The sequence below is a fragment of the Balaenoptera ricei genome, chromosome 6 (genome assembly GCF_028023285.1).
Source record: "Balaenoptera ricei isolate mBalRic1 chromosome 6, mBalRic1.hap2, whole genome shotgun sequence".
NCBI lineage: Eukaryota > Metazoa > Chordata > Mammalia > Artiodactyla > Balaenopteridae > Balaenoptera > Balaenoptera ricei.
In genome coordinates, this window is record NC_082644.1 from 66,885,162 (window position 1) to 66,902,034 (window position 16,873).

The 16,873-nt window shown below is 36.0% G+C and overlaps 1 protein-coding gene across 6 annotated transcripts in view; it reads right to left on the reverse strand.

The window, feature by feature from the left end:
- Window positions 1-16,873, reverse strand: part of RIC1 (RIC1 homolog, RAB6A GEF complex partner 1) — a 133,104-nt gene that overhangs the window by 24,831 nt on the left and 91,400 nt on the right. For 5 of the 6 annotated variants that reach the window (XM_059924775.1, XM_059924779.1, XM_059924774.1 and 2 more), the window contains 6 exons: window positions 16,301-16,392; window positions 10,779-10,867; window positions 5,500-5,644; window positions 4,769-4,817; window positions 2,985-3,137; window positions 1,107-1,310 (listed from right to left, as the gene is read on the reverse strand). In XM_059924775.1, the coding sequence (XP_059780758.1) occupies window positions 1,107-1,310; window positions 2,985-3,137; window positions 4,769-4,817; window positions 5,500-5,644; window positions 10,779-10,867; window positions 16,301-16,392 (732 nt within the window). The remainder of the gene's footprint in view (window positions 1-1,106; window positions 1,311-2,984; window positions 3,138-4,768; window positions 4,818-5,499; window positions 5,645-10,778; window positions 10,868-16,300; window positions 16,393-16,873) is intronic. The other variant, XM_059924776.1, reaches the window with a different exon arrangement.

Here is a 16,873-nt window from a genome sequence, read left to right on the forward strand (position 1 = left end):
GGAAATGAAAATAGCAGAGAAATGGCTATAGGAGAGAAGGGAGCAGTGGAAAATTTTAGTCAAGGAAGTAGCTGATGCAGTTTTATTTAATAACTGTTACTAATTATAAAATGGTATGCACATTGTTTTGATTTTATGAATTTCTTAATGTAAGTTAAATACATTTTCTTTTAGTGTGTACCACATGTCAATGTAGGAGATATTCCTCCTTCAATTTTTCACACAATGACCATTCTTATGTCTCTCATTATCTCCACTCAAAGTCAACCGAAAATAACATGGGAGCTGAAGTAAGCTAGTAGGGTGAAAGTACAGAATGTAGAAGTAAGACAAAGAATTGTGGAAATAGAAAATGACTAAAAGAAACTAACCCAAGAGTAGGCTCTGATGTACCTAAGACATTCTGGCATGAAAAGTGGGAAGAAAACACTCAGGACTTTGAAATGTGTGTGAAAGTTTCTTTCAAGAAACTTCAATTTACTGATTTACCCAAATTAATTTTATTTGGTATCGAAACTCAGAATTAATTTCTATATTAAATGTCAATTTATCAGAATTACTAAAAGAAACTACTAATTTAATAATAATCTGGAACAAGACTGAGTAATAATAAAATTATTAACAGTAAGGTTCTAGACTAATCAGAAGTCTGCAATTTGGGTCCAAAGTCAGGCAATTAACCTCAATGTGTCCCCATTAGGACTACAAGGTCAGCTGCACAAGGTACTAATCAATATTGTCACTTTTCATGAAATTACTACACTTTAGCCTATGCAAATCCAGACCTAAATTTACACCAAAAAAAAAGGCTAGAAGTAAAATAAACAGTCTTGCACAATAAGAGGACAAAGCATAAACTTCCAGTTTTTTAAACTACTCACTTACTAATGGACTTAAAGCAGGTGGGAACACAATCTACATCAGGTGGAAAGAAAGGAGAAGACAAGAGGACAAGAGCACAGAACAGCAGAAGAGAGACATGACAGTCAAAAAGTTTACAAAGTTTCTCAGTTTTCTAAAGCAACAAATGAAATACTTAAATATCTGCTTCAGGGTGCTATCTTACCAAGGACTAAGTCCACAGTCAACAGCATCTGAAGACTTACCTGTACTACATGCCAATGCCGATGACCAAGTAAAGTGCTTAAACTCTGAGACTCTAAACTGCCATCTGCAAATGGGCTCTTTTCCTGACTGGGCTTATGATCAGAGCGTGCCGAAGTACTCCTGGGATTCTGGGTTTGTGAGGCCTCTCCACAGTTCAAGTACAATCGATCTTCCCCCTGAAGCAACACTTGCTCTTGGTTACTCTAGATGAGGGAAAAAGGAAGCAGAGGGGAGGGAAGCAAATAAAAACAAGTTAGTATAAGGTAGGGGAAAGTAAGTAATACAATCAATTTAGTTTTATTGTTGGAAATGTGCCATACATCTCAATGCTGATTTTCCTCACAGAGGACAAGACTACCTAATAATCTCACACACTGTTATATTTAACAGACGACATTTTAGTGATTACTTCCCAGTGTAAATAAAATCTTTGTTAAAGTCTGTTTTATCATACAGATTCCAAAACATGCCCAGGGCAATGCTATGAGAGATTTTCCACCTGAAAGCTGAATAAGACCACTCAATGTCTACAGTTTACAAACTAGTTTCATATAAGATACCTCATGAATGGTAGTAAGAAAACATGTCTGGTCAAACAGTTTGTGTGTATACGCTCATCCGTGTGCCCACATGGTAAGAAGAAGGAGTGGATTACAAACAGGGATAACTGGATACTGGAGGATCTTTTAAATCATGGGGAGGAGGAAGAGTAGCCTACATTTGTGGTCCTGGTTCAGAACAATTCAATAATTGCTTGGTGAAAGCTTGGTTAGTACCAAGGAGTGTACCAGGTTCTGAGGATATTTAGACAAAAATATAGTTTCTACTCTCTGTGATTATGCCCTGGTTTTAATTAAAGGCCAGTGTTTTCAAATGTGGGCAGATTATTCACTCACTATTTAAATTAGATCAGCACCCCAGCCACTCACCTTCCCATTGTAGTCCAAATGTTGTCTTGATATACAACTCGGAGTGCTTTTAAATTATTTATTTGGGATGTGCGAGCAGAGAAGAAATCCTCTACTCTTGTTTTTCTTATTATTCAGCTATAGTAATGAGGTCTGAGATCCAGGGTATTTTCATTCTTTCTCAATGTGTTATATATTTTAATTAGAAATTGGTTGCACCAAATATTTAAAAACCCATTGGTGGTAGATACTAAGATATGCACCCCTATCATATAACATATCACTGTTACTATATATCAACAATATATCTTATTAATATCTTATTTCAGACTGATAAAACATGAGTTTATGTCATAATTTGGGGCAGTGTTTCCCAAAGCAGGATTCTAGGCTTATTTTCTTCTAGGCATTCCTTAAAAGTTCATAGTTAAATAAGCTTGGGAAACAATGCTTTTTATATACCAACTCCTGGACTTTCATGATGCACATCAGCATATTAAAGACTCGAGTCCTATGTTAAAGAAATCTCTACAGCTTTGTTTAACTCCTTTATTTCACACTTACAAGACAACAGAAATTTTTCTTGTCCTATGTAACTGCTATTGATATTTCTCACAAGTAGTGCCTGGTGGAACATACTTTGAGACATGCTATTCAGACAAAGACTAAATTTTATTCAGGTTATTCAAGTGAATCTGTAAACACTGCTTTTCCTCAAATTGCTTGTGATCCTATTAAAAAAAGAAAAAAAAAGCATGGGACTCCCCCGGCGGTCCAGTGGTTAAGACTCCACGCTTCCAATGCAGGGGGCACAGGTTCAATCCCTAGTTGGGGAACTAAGATCCTGCATGCCACGAGGCAAAAAAAAAGCAAAACCTGCTCAGAAATAAAATTGTCATAAGGAAGAGTCATATTCAAATATGAAAGCCACTAAAAAAAACAAACGGAGTTTTAATTAAATAAACTTACCATACAAGGGTTTACGGTGAGTGCACTCTTGAGAAACTGAAATAGTAGAATGCTAGGCTGTTTAACTATGCTCTTGGAGTCAGACTCATTTTCAGTATTTTGAGAACCAAATCCACTGATTACCCACAGGTGATAGCCTTCGGCACCCCAGCTCTTGGAGAGAGGAGGAGGGGGAAAGAAGACGGGGCAGGGGTGGGGGGGAGAAAATCAAAGCAATAAAAAGTTTGTTATTTTTTCCCGGTTTGAAATATTCAAATTCTGAAATAACCAACAACAGCATTATTAATGACTTCTGAAGGCTTGAGAAACCATAACAAACAACACGGACAAGAATTATACCTACATGTACTACATCTTAGATCTCCAGTAGAAACCATCACTGCTCTCCACTTAGAATAGTGAAAACACTACATACCAATCTTAGCTCCAAAACCTAAGAAATGCCTACTGCTCTCTGTAACTTCTCCATTAATTTAACTGCCTCTCAAATACAAAGAAATTCCTTACAGAGACAAGACCCACGTTACATAGCTGAAGCTTTACAAAGAAGCACCCAAACACATGCAGTTTTGTACAGAACAAAGAACACTGGATTGGAGGCTATGAGACTAGGGTTTTGCACTCCAGCTTGGCTACCATTTTGTTGTACGACTTTGGCCAAGCTATTTGGTTTCTTGGGGTATAAGTTTCTTCCTCTGTAAAATGAGAGGGTTCAAATAAATTCTCCAGGCCCAGTTCATTTTAATATTCTATAACTAGATTCCATGAGTGTTAAAAAAAATTTTTTTTTTAACATTAGTAATTCCCAATCTGCAAGGCCAAGAAAATACTAATGGGGGGAGGAGAGGTCCATAATTGTTCCAAAATTTCAGAAGTCTAATAGAACTTTTGCTTTCCCATGAAAAGTTTTAGTTGCATAAGTTAACTAAAAGGCTTAGATTCTTAGTTTGTGATTAAAATATTAACTTAGTGAGGCAGGTAACACTGGTTGTTGCATGGCATTCAGAAGCACTGATCGGCAGTCAGAGAAATGGTGTTTGAAAACTTATTTTAAAATATGGAGGTGAGGAGAGCCATCAAATGGGATCCTTGGTGGTGAAAGGTTGGGAACCCCTACTGAAGGCAACCATGGTGGTCTTAATTCTTCGAGAAACCCATGATCAGAAAATGCCTTCCTCTGTGGAGCAGGAGAGAAAGGTAATGGTAAGCCTCACAGCCACTAATTCCTCAAAGATGGTACACAGAGGGCTATAGAAAGAAAATGTTTGTATGTAAAGACAGGGGTTACACCTCACCGCTTTCTACAGAAACTCTTGAAAACTGATAGTAAAAATATTGTTACAACAGGGACTACAATTCTTTTGACATACATCTATGGAAAAAATTTTAAATATGCTCAAATAATGTACAAGCACATGTCCTCCAGGAAAAAGACCCAATGAGCATTTCACGTTATGTTAAAAGAAAGGAGGCCATGGGAAGTGGGTGCTATTGAGTCACATAAGAAATGTAGGTATGCTTTGGAAAAACAAAGGCCTGATTTGAACAGTCACTAGGTTCACAGAGATGACAGGGCTTGCTGGACACATCTAAACAAAACCAAAATCAAATACTGAAAATTGGGCAGCCTCCTGATTTTTAAAGATAATACTTTTATCAAAGCAAGAACTGTATAAGAGTCTGCTGAGACTAGAATAGCTTTGTAATTTTATCAGGTCAACATGAGAGAAGAAGAAAAAACCAAGTTTTTCACACTGTATCAATATTTTATAGGAAGAACTTACCATAGAGTTGATCTTAAGGGGATCTTTTTTGGTACCATCAGACCTATAACTGAAACACAATAGAAACTTAATTAAAAAGAGTCTTCTAATTGCATGTAATATTTAGCTTTAATTTTAAAAAACTGATTTTGTTCCTTTGAAAGAGAAATACACAATACTGCATGAAATATGAGACTCCTGGTTAATACACCTAGGTATATCACTGAGATACAGTCTTCCAGTTACTAAATAACTTCTTAACAGGGTCATGCAGTTTGGGAAGGTGTGTTCATTATGTCAGGACTGAAGTTCAGGGTAGTATATGAAGTGGACAGAGATATTAACCCAGTTCTACCAACCCACTGAGTTAACTTACATTAACCCAATGAGATAATGTAGTTTTTAATTTCCTACTACTTATTTATGTATATAGCTTACCACTCTTATTAGATAGTAAGCTACTTGAAGGCAGATTCATGTCTGATTTAGCTTTGAATCTAACATGCTATCATATACACAATAGGGGTTCAATAAATAAATGCATTTTCACTGAATGGTCAGTTTTAAGAGGATGGAAAGAGGATGGATGTATGAGGAAACAATACATTCTGAATAAATTAATTCTGAACCTTATAAATTGTTTTGGGTTCAGAGTCAAGGCAAAATGGTAGCTGTATATCAAAGTTTCTGTGTATGTGTACTGTCTTGGAGAAAATGGAGTTATTTCATCTAAAATTTCTTTATTGACTCACGCAAAATCTCCTCCAAGTGTACAAATCAGCTGAGCTCCAAATACACTCCATAAAGAAAGGCCTCCATATTCCCAGGTCACTATTACAACACTATTGTCAGGAGACCATCTGACCAATTTAACAGCTCCTGTTTTGTTCCAAATGTCTGTTAAGAAATTGTGAGAAGAGTTAAAAATAAATGATTGCTTCATAAATACTATTTTTTACAGCCTATACCTTCAAGTTGAAACAAGCAGAAAGGCATGTCTGCTTCAAATAATGAGATGAATTCTGTTCGTTTAGCGCTATTTAAAATCAGTATGGTCATTAGCCTTGACCCGATCTAAGCAGAACAAAGTCAGTACCCAAGTGATTTATATGAACCAAAAACCATTTCTGGCCACTATTAGCTTAAATAACTATAACTGTGTAGTCTTAAAAAGCCTTTGGATTTGGGCAAATCAGTTTCTGTAAGATGGGAATAATATTTCCCTTGAATGATTTAACACTGAATGTCAAAGTACTCTGCAAAGTATGAGGTGTTTTAAAATGTAAAATAATATTTTACCATGATCTCCATGTTCCATCAGAAATATCAAAGGGATCCAAGTTAAAATAAATTGAAGCTTAACCTTATATTAGGATTAAGTAGGTAAACTCCAGCCTCAGTACCACAGGCGCTTATATCTTCTTTTAACTAATAATAGTTCTTCACATATAATTATTAAAGGAGAAAATTTCATTGTGTAGTAAAATCCAAGTTTCTTTACTGCAGAGTTAAATGAAACATACTAGCATTTCCCATCAGCAATTCAAAAAGATCTATAGCTTTCACCTCTTTAAAATTAAAATTCTTTACATCTGCAGTATTAATAAATTTTTGCTATAAGTACATTTGCCACAAAGGGGTGGTATACAGATTTTAGCCTACAGAAGACAGCCTTGGTTAATAGAGTAAGTAAAACTTTTTTCCTCTGCCTATGTTTGAATCCTCACATTAGCATTTCCCACCATAATTCAAGTATATGAATAACTGTGTTATTTATGTATATAAAAAATAGTATGGAAACACAAAAGACCCCGAATAGCCAAAGCAATCTTGAGAAAGAAAAATGGAGCTGGAGGAATCAGGTTCTCTGACTTCAAACAATATTACAAAGCTAGAGTAATCAAGACAGTATGGTACTGGCACAAAAACAGAAATATAGATCAATGGTACAGGATAGAAAGACCAGAGATAAACCCATGCACATACTGTCACCTAATTTATGACAAAGGCGGCAAGAACATACAATGGAGAAAAGACAGCCTCTTCAATAAGTGGTGCCGGGAAAACTGGACAGCTACATGCAAAAGAATGGAATTATAACACTACATTAACACCATACACAAAAATAAACTCAAAATGGATTAAAGACCTAAATGTAAGACCGGACACTATAAAACTCTTAGAGGAAAACACAGGAAAAATACTCTTTGACATAAACCACAACAATATCTTTTCTGACCCACCTCCTAGGGTAATGAAAATAAAAACAAAAATAAACAAATGGGACCTAATGAAACTTAAAAGCTTTTGCACAGCAAAGGAAACCATAAACCATATGAAAAGACAACCCTCAGAATGGGAGAAAATATTTGCAAACAAAGCAACTGACAAAGGATTAATCTCCAAAATCTACAAGCAGCTCATGCAGATCAATATCAAAAAAACAAACAACCCAATCCAAAAATGGGCAGAAGACCTAAATAGACATTTCTCCAAAGAAGATATACAGATGGCCAACAAACACATGAAAGGATGCTCAACATCACTAATCATTAGAGAAATGCAAATCAAAACCACAATGAGGTATCACCTCACACCGGTCAGAATGGCCATCATCAAAATATCTACAAACAAATGCTGGAGAGGGTGTGGAGAAAAGGGAACCCTTTCGCACTATTGGTGGGATGTAAAAAGATACAGCCACTATGGAGAACAGTATGGAGGTTCCATTAAAAAACTAAAAACAGAACTACTATATGACCCAGCAATCCCACTACTGGGCATATACCCTGAGAAAATCATAATTCAAAAGGACACATGTACCCCAATGTTCACTGCAGCTCTATTTACAATAGCCAGGATATGGGAACAACCTAAATGTCTAATGACAGATGAATGGATAAAGGAGATGTGGTACATACATACGATGGAATATTACTCAGCCATAAAAAGGAACGAAGTTGGATCATTTGTAGAGATGTGGATGGACCTAGAGTCTGTCATACAGAGTGAAGTAAACCAGAGAGAGAAAAACAAATATCATATATTAATGCATATATGTGGAATCTAGAAAAATGGTACAGATGAACCTATTTGCAGGGCAGGAATAGAGACGCAGACGTAGAGAACGGACATGTGGACACAGCAGGGGATAGGGAGGGTGGGACAAATTGGGAGATTAGGTTTGACATAAATACACTACCATGTGTAAAATAGATAGCTAGTGGCAACCTGCTGTTACCACTAGCACAGGGAGCTCAGCTCAGTGCTCTGTGATGACCTAGATGGGTGAGGTGGGAGGGAGGTCCACGAGGGAGGGTATATATGTATACATATAGCTGATTCATTTCATTGTACAGGAGAAACTAACACAACATTGTAAAGCAATTCTACTCCAATAAAAAAAAAAATTCTTATCAAAATAGAAAAAAATGCCCAATAAAGCCATATCAAATGATGAAACTAAAACAAAACAAACAAATAAATAAATGGGAACATGCATAAGAAACCTCGTATCTTATTAGTATACTTTACACATTTAAGAGCAAAATTTAAAACCAAACCAAGAAGAAACATACAAACTCAAATCAAAGCTCACAAAAAGGTTATAAACAGTATTCCTATTAATCCCAAGTAAACATATATATATACATATGTACATAATATGCATATCTATTTTCCAAGTATTATACACATATTAAAATCTAGTTGTAGAGATATACAATAAAATGTTAATGATAGTTAACCTAATCTTCAAGTGGTAGGAATACGGAAAATTTATCTAGCTGGTAACCTACCATAAACATAGATTGTGATAATCTGCATAATGAGAAAAATGTAAAACGTAATCCAAAGACTTTCTGTTACAGAGCTGAACTCTGAAGAAAGAAAGGAGAAAACTGAAAGTGAGTTTGGTTAGTGCTTAAATTAAGGCAGCCCAGGGGGAGGAGGTGTGAAGAGTGGGGAGTGGTGAGGTGAAAAAGGTTAGAGATATAGGGACAGAAGGTTGGAATGGGACCTAGCAACGACTAGGGAGTTGGGGTCTCACATCCTATACAAAGACAAGAAAGGGGTTTCAGGCCGGCGTGAATCCGGGAATCAGAATGGAAGTCGCTGTGTCACGTAAGGACTCCTGCAGTGCTGCCACCTGTAAAAATCAGCCAGTGGAGCCAGAAGAAAACACAGAAGCTTGTCTGTGTTCAAGATGCGGGACAGCACAAGTCTCCTGACATTTTAAGCAGTTTTTATAGTCTAAAGTTATATAACTCAAGAAGGCAGCACTCTCCCATAACAAAGACTGCAAGAGTGAGAGTTAGTAGATAACCAAAGGGAGAATTGGCATTCCAAGAACATGAGAAAAGGAAACAATCTAAAAAATTCAATACAGTGCTGTCAATCAATCAATAGAAGCAACGAGGAGAACTTCCTGAAATGATGATAAATGTTCTATATTTGCTTGGTCTAATAGACAGTCACTAGCTACATGTGGCTATTCAACATTTAGGTGTGACTATGAAACTGAGAAAAGTTTTAATTTTCTTTGATGTCAGTTAGTTTCATTTAAAAAGCCACATGTGGCTGGTGGCTATTGTATTGCACATCACAACATTAATATGGATAGAAAAATAAACAGATAAAAGGGTTAGAAAACACAATCAAAATACACAACACCCTGTTCTTGTCAGTTGCAGCAAAAAAGTGTCCTTAGAAAAAAATATATGCAAGCCTTTAAAGGCTATGCAATAAGAATTTTTATCACTTAAGGAGCAAATTTCCGTTTCTGGCAGTATAGCAAAATGACACCTTGAATGACTCTCCACACTGAAACAACTAAAATGTTAAAACAGAATACTTAAACACATCAAAATATCCAAAAATACTGGGAGGTAATTGAGCGTACCAAGTGCTCTTGCCCTGAATTTTTCTGCCAAACCCTAGAGACCTGACTTTTACATCTGACGACTCACAGCATGTTGAGGGACAGGAGATAAAGCTCAGAGCTTGGCCAAGGCAGGGAATCTAATAGAAGATACCCACGTAACACTGGGACTACAAACATTCCATGAACAAGGGAGAATGAGAAATAAACTCTACCACATGGCAGGTGAAAAAATAGCAAGGAACACTTCCCTGTTTTTGTCCATGGTATTGAATGGAAAATAAAGAAGTTCCCCTGAGAATCTGCAACCACAAACCAGTCCTCAGTCTGATCTGTAATTTGTGTAACTTGTATGATTCAAAAAAATCTCAAACAGAGAATATAATGCAAACGGTTCCAGACTGATGTAGTTTTCCCAGGTGATTGGAAGAAACAAACAGAAATCTCTGGAAGAACTCAAATTCAATCTAGCTTTTTTGCTTTCCTGATCAAAAAGCATATATATGCCTTCTTTCCTCCTTTCCTCTTGACTCAAATGCAGAAGTAATGCTTGGAGCTCAGAAGCTACCCTGTGATCATGACAGAAAGGCTAAATGAATGCCAACAGCAGCTTACCTTTGGATTTCTTGCTATTACAGAAAATAAATCCTATTTGTTTAAGCAATAGTAAGTTGGGTTTTCTGTTAGTTTCATTCAAAAACATTTCCAATGATATAGACTTTAGACTTACACCTGTGGACAGGATTCACTCAACAGTCACTAAGGGGGTTCAGAAAGAGACTTTCTGGTTTGTTTACTGCTGTGTAACCAGCATTTAGAACAGTGTCTGGCCTATAGTATGTACTCAATAATTACTTGTTGAATGAATAAATGGAACTGGAAGGCATAAAATAACACAGGCAATGAAATCAGGCAAGAGTCTAAAGCAAAACCCAGACAAGGAATATAGGGGCTAAAACTAAGTGAGGATAGAGAAAACTAAATGAAGAGGTATCCCAGGAGCCTCTAGTTACACAGAAATCCTTGGGTCAGAGAGAATGTTGTTACATGTTTTAACAATATTTGGCCTTTGGCCTCCATCATTTAATTTAAAATCTCACTACACATATTACCTGTAATTAAGAAGAAAAAAAAAAGAAGAGGAGGACTCACCAGGATATTGTTTTGCTGTTAACTCCAGTTTATGAGATAGCAGCATGGCTCCAGTGGTGTTATCTATTGTATAAACCTGTACAGAACCACTGTAAAAATCAAAAACACTTTTAGTGTAAAATGACAAATACAAATATAAAAAAACATGACTATGGGAAATATTATGTTCTGCTGATAGGAGTGTAAACTAGAACAAAACCATTTTGTAAATAATTTGCAGTCACCTCTTAAATTTAAACAAATGCATATTCTGTAATCTAGCAATTTCACCTACGGATATACCCCAGAAATATCCTTGTCTTTGAGACATGTATAATGTTCATTATAGTACTGGGAATAAGTGCAAAGAAATGGAAACAATCTGCATGTCCAGCAATAAGAGAAAGGAAAGAGAAACTGTGGTATATTCATATAGTAGTATACCATATAGCACTGAAAATGAATTTTTGTCATGTGCATTAAAGTGGACAGCATATCTATCTACCCACCCATCTATCTATATATCTATATAAATAGTATAATTCTGTTTCTATACTGTGAAAAACATTCAAAACATAGTTAAATACATTTGTGGTAAAAATACAACAAAGACCTAATGTACACAGATTCCAGATTAGTAACTTCCCTGGTGGAGAAAGGGGAATATTAAAGAAGAGAGACAAGCAGGGGCTACATGAATGCAGTACTGGAAACTTTCAGAAATCTTCATTTTGTTATTTTTTACCTTATATTATCTTTTGTATGTATACACAAGATACATACTCTTATGTATATGGTAAGTATCACTATTCCATTAAAAAATCTTTACAAGGGTCAAACTTACAAAGGGCCAGAAACCAAAACAAAGAATCTGTATATTACATCTAAGCTATATTTCAAAATTGAACTATAATGATCACAGAAAATATCATTTCTACTTACAGAGCTATTCTCAGATCGAAAATTTAACATAAATGTTGTTTTAAAAATAATTTAAATCCAAGGCTGCTTTTGCACACATCAGGATGACACTAGCTTATGACTGCCAGAATGTTCTGACCCTTAACTGTACTCCTTCAAGGTAGGAGAAGTCAGATGATCTCCTCACAGCAGCTTTGATCAGTTTCCAGCCAGGCCCCACTCTTCTCAAGGATCAGGATGGGGACTAAATAAAATACCTGCAATAATAGGCCACTTGAAGTTATCCCATAGCTCACTGATGCTCTGTTTTTAAATTCTTTTTTTCCTCTCTGTGTTTCATTTTGCATCATTTCTCTTGCTGCGTTCTTCAAGTTTATTAATCTTTTCTTCTGTAATGTTTGATTTGGGTCTTTTATCTTCCATGTTTCAGTTCAATACTCAAAAGAAAACCTCTACAGCTCTCTGGAGTTCTCTCTTTGTGCCACTCCCTCCTCTGATGTCTGGCCTGTGAGCCCCAGCTGCTTTGGTCTCCCAGACTCTCATTTCCTTTCCACACACTCAACCCAGGGAATCTGCCAGGCCCTGTCTCTCCATCCTTGTGCTGGGAATTCTCTCAAAGTAATTAAAGCTGGGGCAGTTGAAGAGTTTTCTTATTTAGTTTCTCATGTTTCAGGGATCACTATCCTTTGTTGCCTGATGTCCTATGTCTTGAATTCAAAACACTTGTTTCATATTTTTGTCCATTTTCTTGGCTATTTTAGGTGGGAGAGAAAATCTGATCTGTTACTCTTAGTCAGAAGCCAAATGCCTGGAACAGATATCTATCCAGACTACCTGCCCAATTAGATACCTTGCTGAAAGACAGCACTAAGTAGCTAGCAGGTATTTACTTGTTTTTGCTTTGCATCTAACAACTGTCTAGTGCTTACTCTGGGTTGCTGAACTCTGACAAGTCAGTGAGGAGTCCAGATATTTCTAATATAAGAAGTAGGTGCTATGTCAATAGTTACAAAAGACTGACAATTAATGTTTTAAGTATTTATAGTACCTATATTACTTAAGTTATTTTTCTTTCGATTTCTCATAAGCCCACCATAAAAGAAAAATATATTTCATTAAAAAGATACTAATCTCGGGGGCTTCCCTGGTGGCGCAGTGGTTGAGAATCTGCCTGCTAATGCAGGGGACACGGGTTCGAGCCCTGGTCTGGGAAGATCCCACATGCCGCGGAGCAACTAGGCCCACGAGCCACAACTACTGAGCCTGCGCGTCTGGAGCCTGTGCTCCCAACAAGAAAGGCTGCGATAGTGAGAGGCCCACGCATCGCGATGAAGAGTGGCCCCCCGCTTGCTGCAACTAGAGAAAGCCCTCGCACAGAAACGAAGACCCAACACAGCCAAAAATTAATTAATTAATTAATTAAAAAAAAAAGATACTAATCTCAAAGCAAAAAACATATCTCTATAATAGAGATATATATGGCTACTATCACCGTAAGTAATCAAATTTAGCATCATCAATACTGAGACCACTCAATGTTATTGCTGCATGATGTCATAGGAAGTACAAAACACCTATGACAAAAATGTTTAACCAGAATCTAATCAAACCTTTAAATATAAGGGAAGAATTAGGCTGTAAACTGTCATCCTAAAAGAAAGCTGGCTTCTTACAGAACTCGAATAAGGTGTTCAAGTCAATTAATCCTCGTAAGTGCTGGCAGATCAGGGCTAGAAGCCACTAGGTCAGTTACGTCACATAGCTATAATCACAAAACTTTCACCCCAACCCACGATCATGCCATAAGAAGGGCTGATGCTCTCCCAACTCATGAAAACTGAGGTAACTAAAAGGCTGAAGGCCAAGATTCCACCTGCATTATCCTGGAAGAAGGGCTAGAATCCTGGCTTCTAAAATATGGCCTTGCTAGACCCCTGGGTGCTAGCCCTGAATGTAGGTGATGTAGAACTGCACACCCACCACTGTTCCCGTCTCCGTCAGTTTCCTCTAAATGCTGATGTGAGCTTCCTACTCATTTGACTATACTGGCTCAATAAGAACCACCTTCAAGGTTCAAACAGGTGTTACAGAAACTAATTAAATGCCATTATGAGAAAACAATGAGACACATTTAGAATGTAGGATATTCTGTAAACAACTGACCTAGACTCAAAAAAAAGTTAATGTCATAAAAATAAGAAAAAAGATACAAAGATTTTTATAGGCAAAAGGTAACTAAAGAGAAATAATAACCAAATATAATTCATGACTTTTGAATGATTCTGATTGAAACAAAAGAGATAAAGGAAATTTGGTGACAACTGGGTTAGTCTGAATATGAATTGAGTATTAGATCTTATAGGGGATTTATCATTAATTTTCCCATGTGTTTGACTAAAGATGATGTGTTTATGTAAGAGAATGTCTCCTTTTTTGGAAACCAAGAAATAATGTAAATGTCCTTTAACAGGAAATCAGATAAAGTATGATATATTCATACACCAAAACTCTACTTATAAATCAATCCCAAATAAATGATTTCAGTTACTGGCAAATAAGATGGATGAATTCACAACGTTGACTGAAAGAATCAAGACACAAAACATAGAATATGATTCTATTCATATAAAGTTCAAAATTAGGTAAAACTAAATTATACTTTTTAGGAATGCATACATGAGTGGTAAAACTGTAAAAAAAAAAAAAAAAAAAAAAAGGAAATGATTATCATGAAAGACAAAATTGGTTTCCTTTAAGTGTTAAGGAGGGGATGGGAGTCATGATTAGGAAGTGGCAGGAGTAAAACTTATATTGGCTGGCAATGTTCTATTTCTTGACTGAGTTGTGAAAAGATGGATGTTTATATTATAATTATTTGTAAAACTGTGAAAATTTGGATTATGCACTTTCCTGTTTGTTTTTATTTTATAATATGAAAGTTTAAAAGGATATTATAAACTCTATGCCAATAAATTTGACAGTGTATATGAAAGAAACCAAGTCCTAGAAAAATACAACCTGCCAAAACGACTAAGAGACAAAAAATCTAAATCTTCTTCAGTCTATTTTAAAACTGAATTGAATTAGTAATCAAGAAAATTCTAGGCTCAGGTGGCTTCACTGACAAATTCAGCCACACATTCAAAGATGAACAAAGAAGGGAAAGAGAGAAATCCTTCCTCAACTTGTCTTATGAGACAAGCATAACCTTGGTTAACCAGGAGAGGAAAAAAAAAAAAAAAAACTATAGCAAACTGTACTCATGAACATAGATTTAAAAAATCTAAACAGGGCTTCCCTGGTGGCGCAGTGGTTAAGAATCCGCCTGCCAATGCAGGGGACACAGGTTCGAGCCCTGGTCCGGGAAGATCCCACATGCCATGGAACAACTAAGTCCGTGCGCCACAACTACTGAGCCTGCGCTCTAGAGCCGGCACTCCGCAAGAAGGGAGGCCACCGCAATGAGAAGCCAGTGCACCACAGCAAACAGTAGCCCCCGCTCACCTCAACTAGAGAAAAGCCCGGGTGCAGCAACAAAGACCCAGTGCAGCCAAAAATAAAAAATAAATATATTAAAAAAAAAAAAAAACAGAGCCTTAAAAAAAAAATTCTAAACAAAATGTGACCAAATCAAACCCATGATGATGAAGAAAAATACGCTTTCCCTTTTCTCCTTACACTACGTTAAATTTACTTTCTACATTTATCTCCTCAGTGAGAAGCAATGTGTTGAGGATAAGGATTTCCTACTTCACAAACAGATTATTGACAGTGTAATGAAGGCAGTGATTTATAACACTAACTATCAGTGTATTACTTATACTGATAGAAATACTTTGATACTTACCTTGATGTAGCTGGACACTATATTAGATGTTATGTTCTACAGAACCACTAAGTCACATTTTGAGGTCAAAATGGAATTTTATATTTAAGAAAGAGTTTTGAAGACTAAAAAGCACTATACATATTTTAAGGCATTACTCTCAGCATCTGATATAATCTTTTTATTTGAGCTACAACATAAAGCTCAAACAAGTCAGGTATATTTGTTGTTTTATAATGTATCCCAAGTGCTTAGAATTGTGCCTGGCACCTGGCAGACACAAATATATTTGTTGAATGAACAATTTGTATTCAATTTTGCTTCTAAAACCTGAATTATTTGAATTAAAGCAAGAAATTGATTTTATGTATGAGCTTTTAATTTGCTTGTTAACTAAGGCACACCCACTAATTCAAAGGCAAGTCAACACAGTCAACACTGATGTCTTAAAAAGAAAGGATTGTTTCCAAAAAAGGAAAACATTCTTCCTGATCTTCTTTTAAACAATAAAGAACCTAAATTTTAACTGATTTAATCTTCTTAACTTGTGACTCAATTTCCTACCACTGGAAAAAAGCTCACTTTTACAAACTTAAACACCCAATCTCCAAAATCTGCCCTTTAGATTTGTTTGCTTCAATCTATTAAAATGCTTTTAAATTTTATATTAAGGCTGATTCATAAGTTATGAAAGGCACAATGAAGTTCATAAGTGTGTTAAGAACATCTTACGGTTTAAAAAAAACCCATTGTTTTTGGCAGTAAGTCTTAAAATGCAGACATCTATATCAATTACCTCGCACAACCAAACGCCATCAGTCGATACTTGTTATTTACCGCTACACAAGTTCCATCAACAACATCTTGTGGCCAAACTCCATGAAGCTGCTAAAATTAAGAAAAATAGTTAAGATTTAAAGCATGTTCCCCAAATATACTTTTATCAATATAATTCTCCTTCAATAAACATAGTTTTATAAGGCTTTATATGGTTCTTTATATGGTTTGATCTGGATAGGAAAACATCCCATCAGAACTACCATCTGGATTTTCTCCCTTAAAAACCTCAATTTCATTAACTGGTTCAATAAATATTCCCAAATGAGCTCAGTCCAGTGCTAATCTATTCATAAAACACTAAAAAATGGATATCTGACCTCTAAATTCAAATTAAATGAAGACGACTTTCCTATCAAAATGTAAACCTCTTCATGGTAGAAACTGCATCTAATTTGCTCACTATTATTATTCTTGTCACCTAGCATATAGTGTTGAACTTTTCTGATCAATCAAAAATGGTCGATTTTATTTGGTCAATCCTTTAGAAGTGATTAATGATTTGTCAATTGCTTACTATTCTCTATGACTC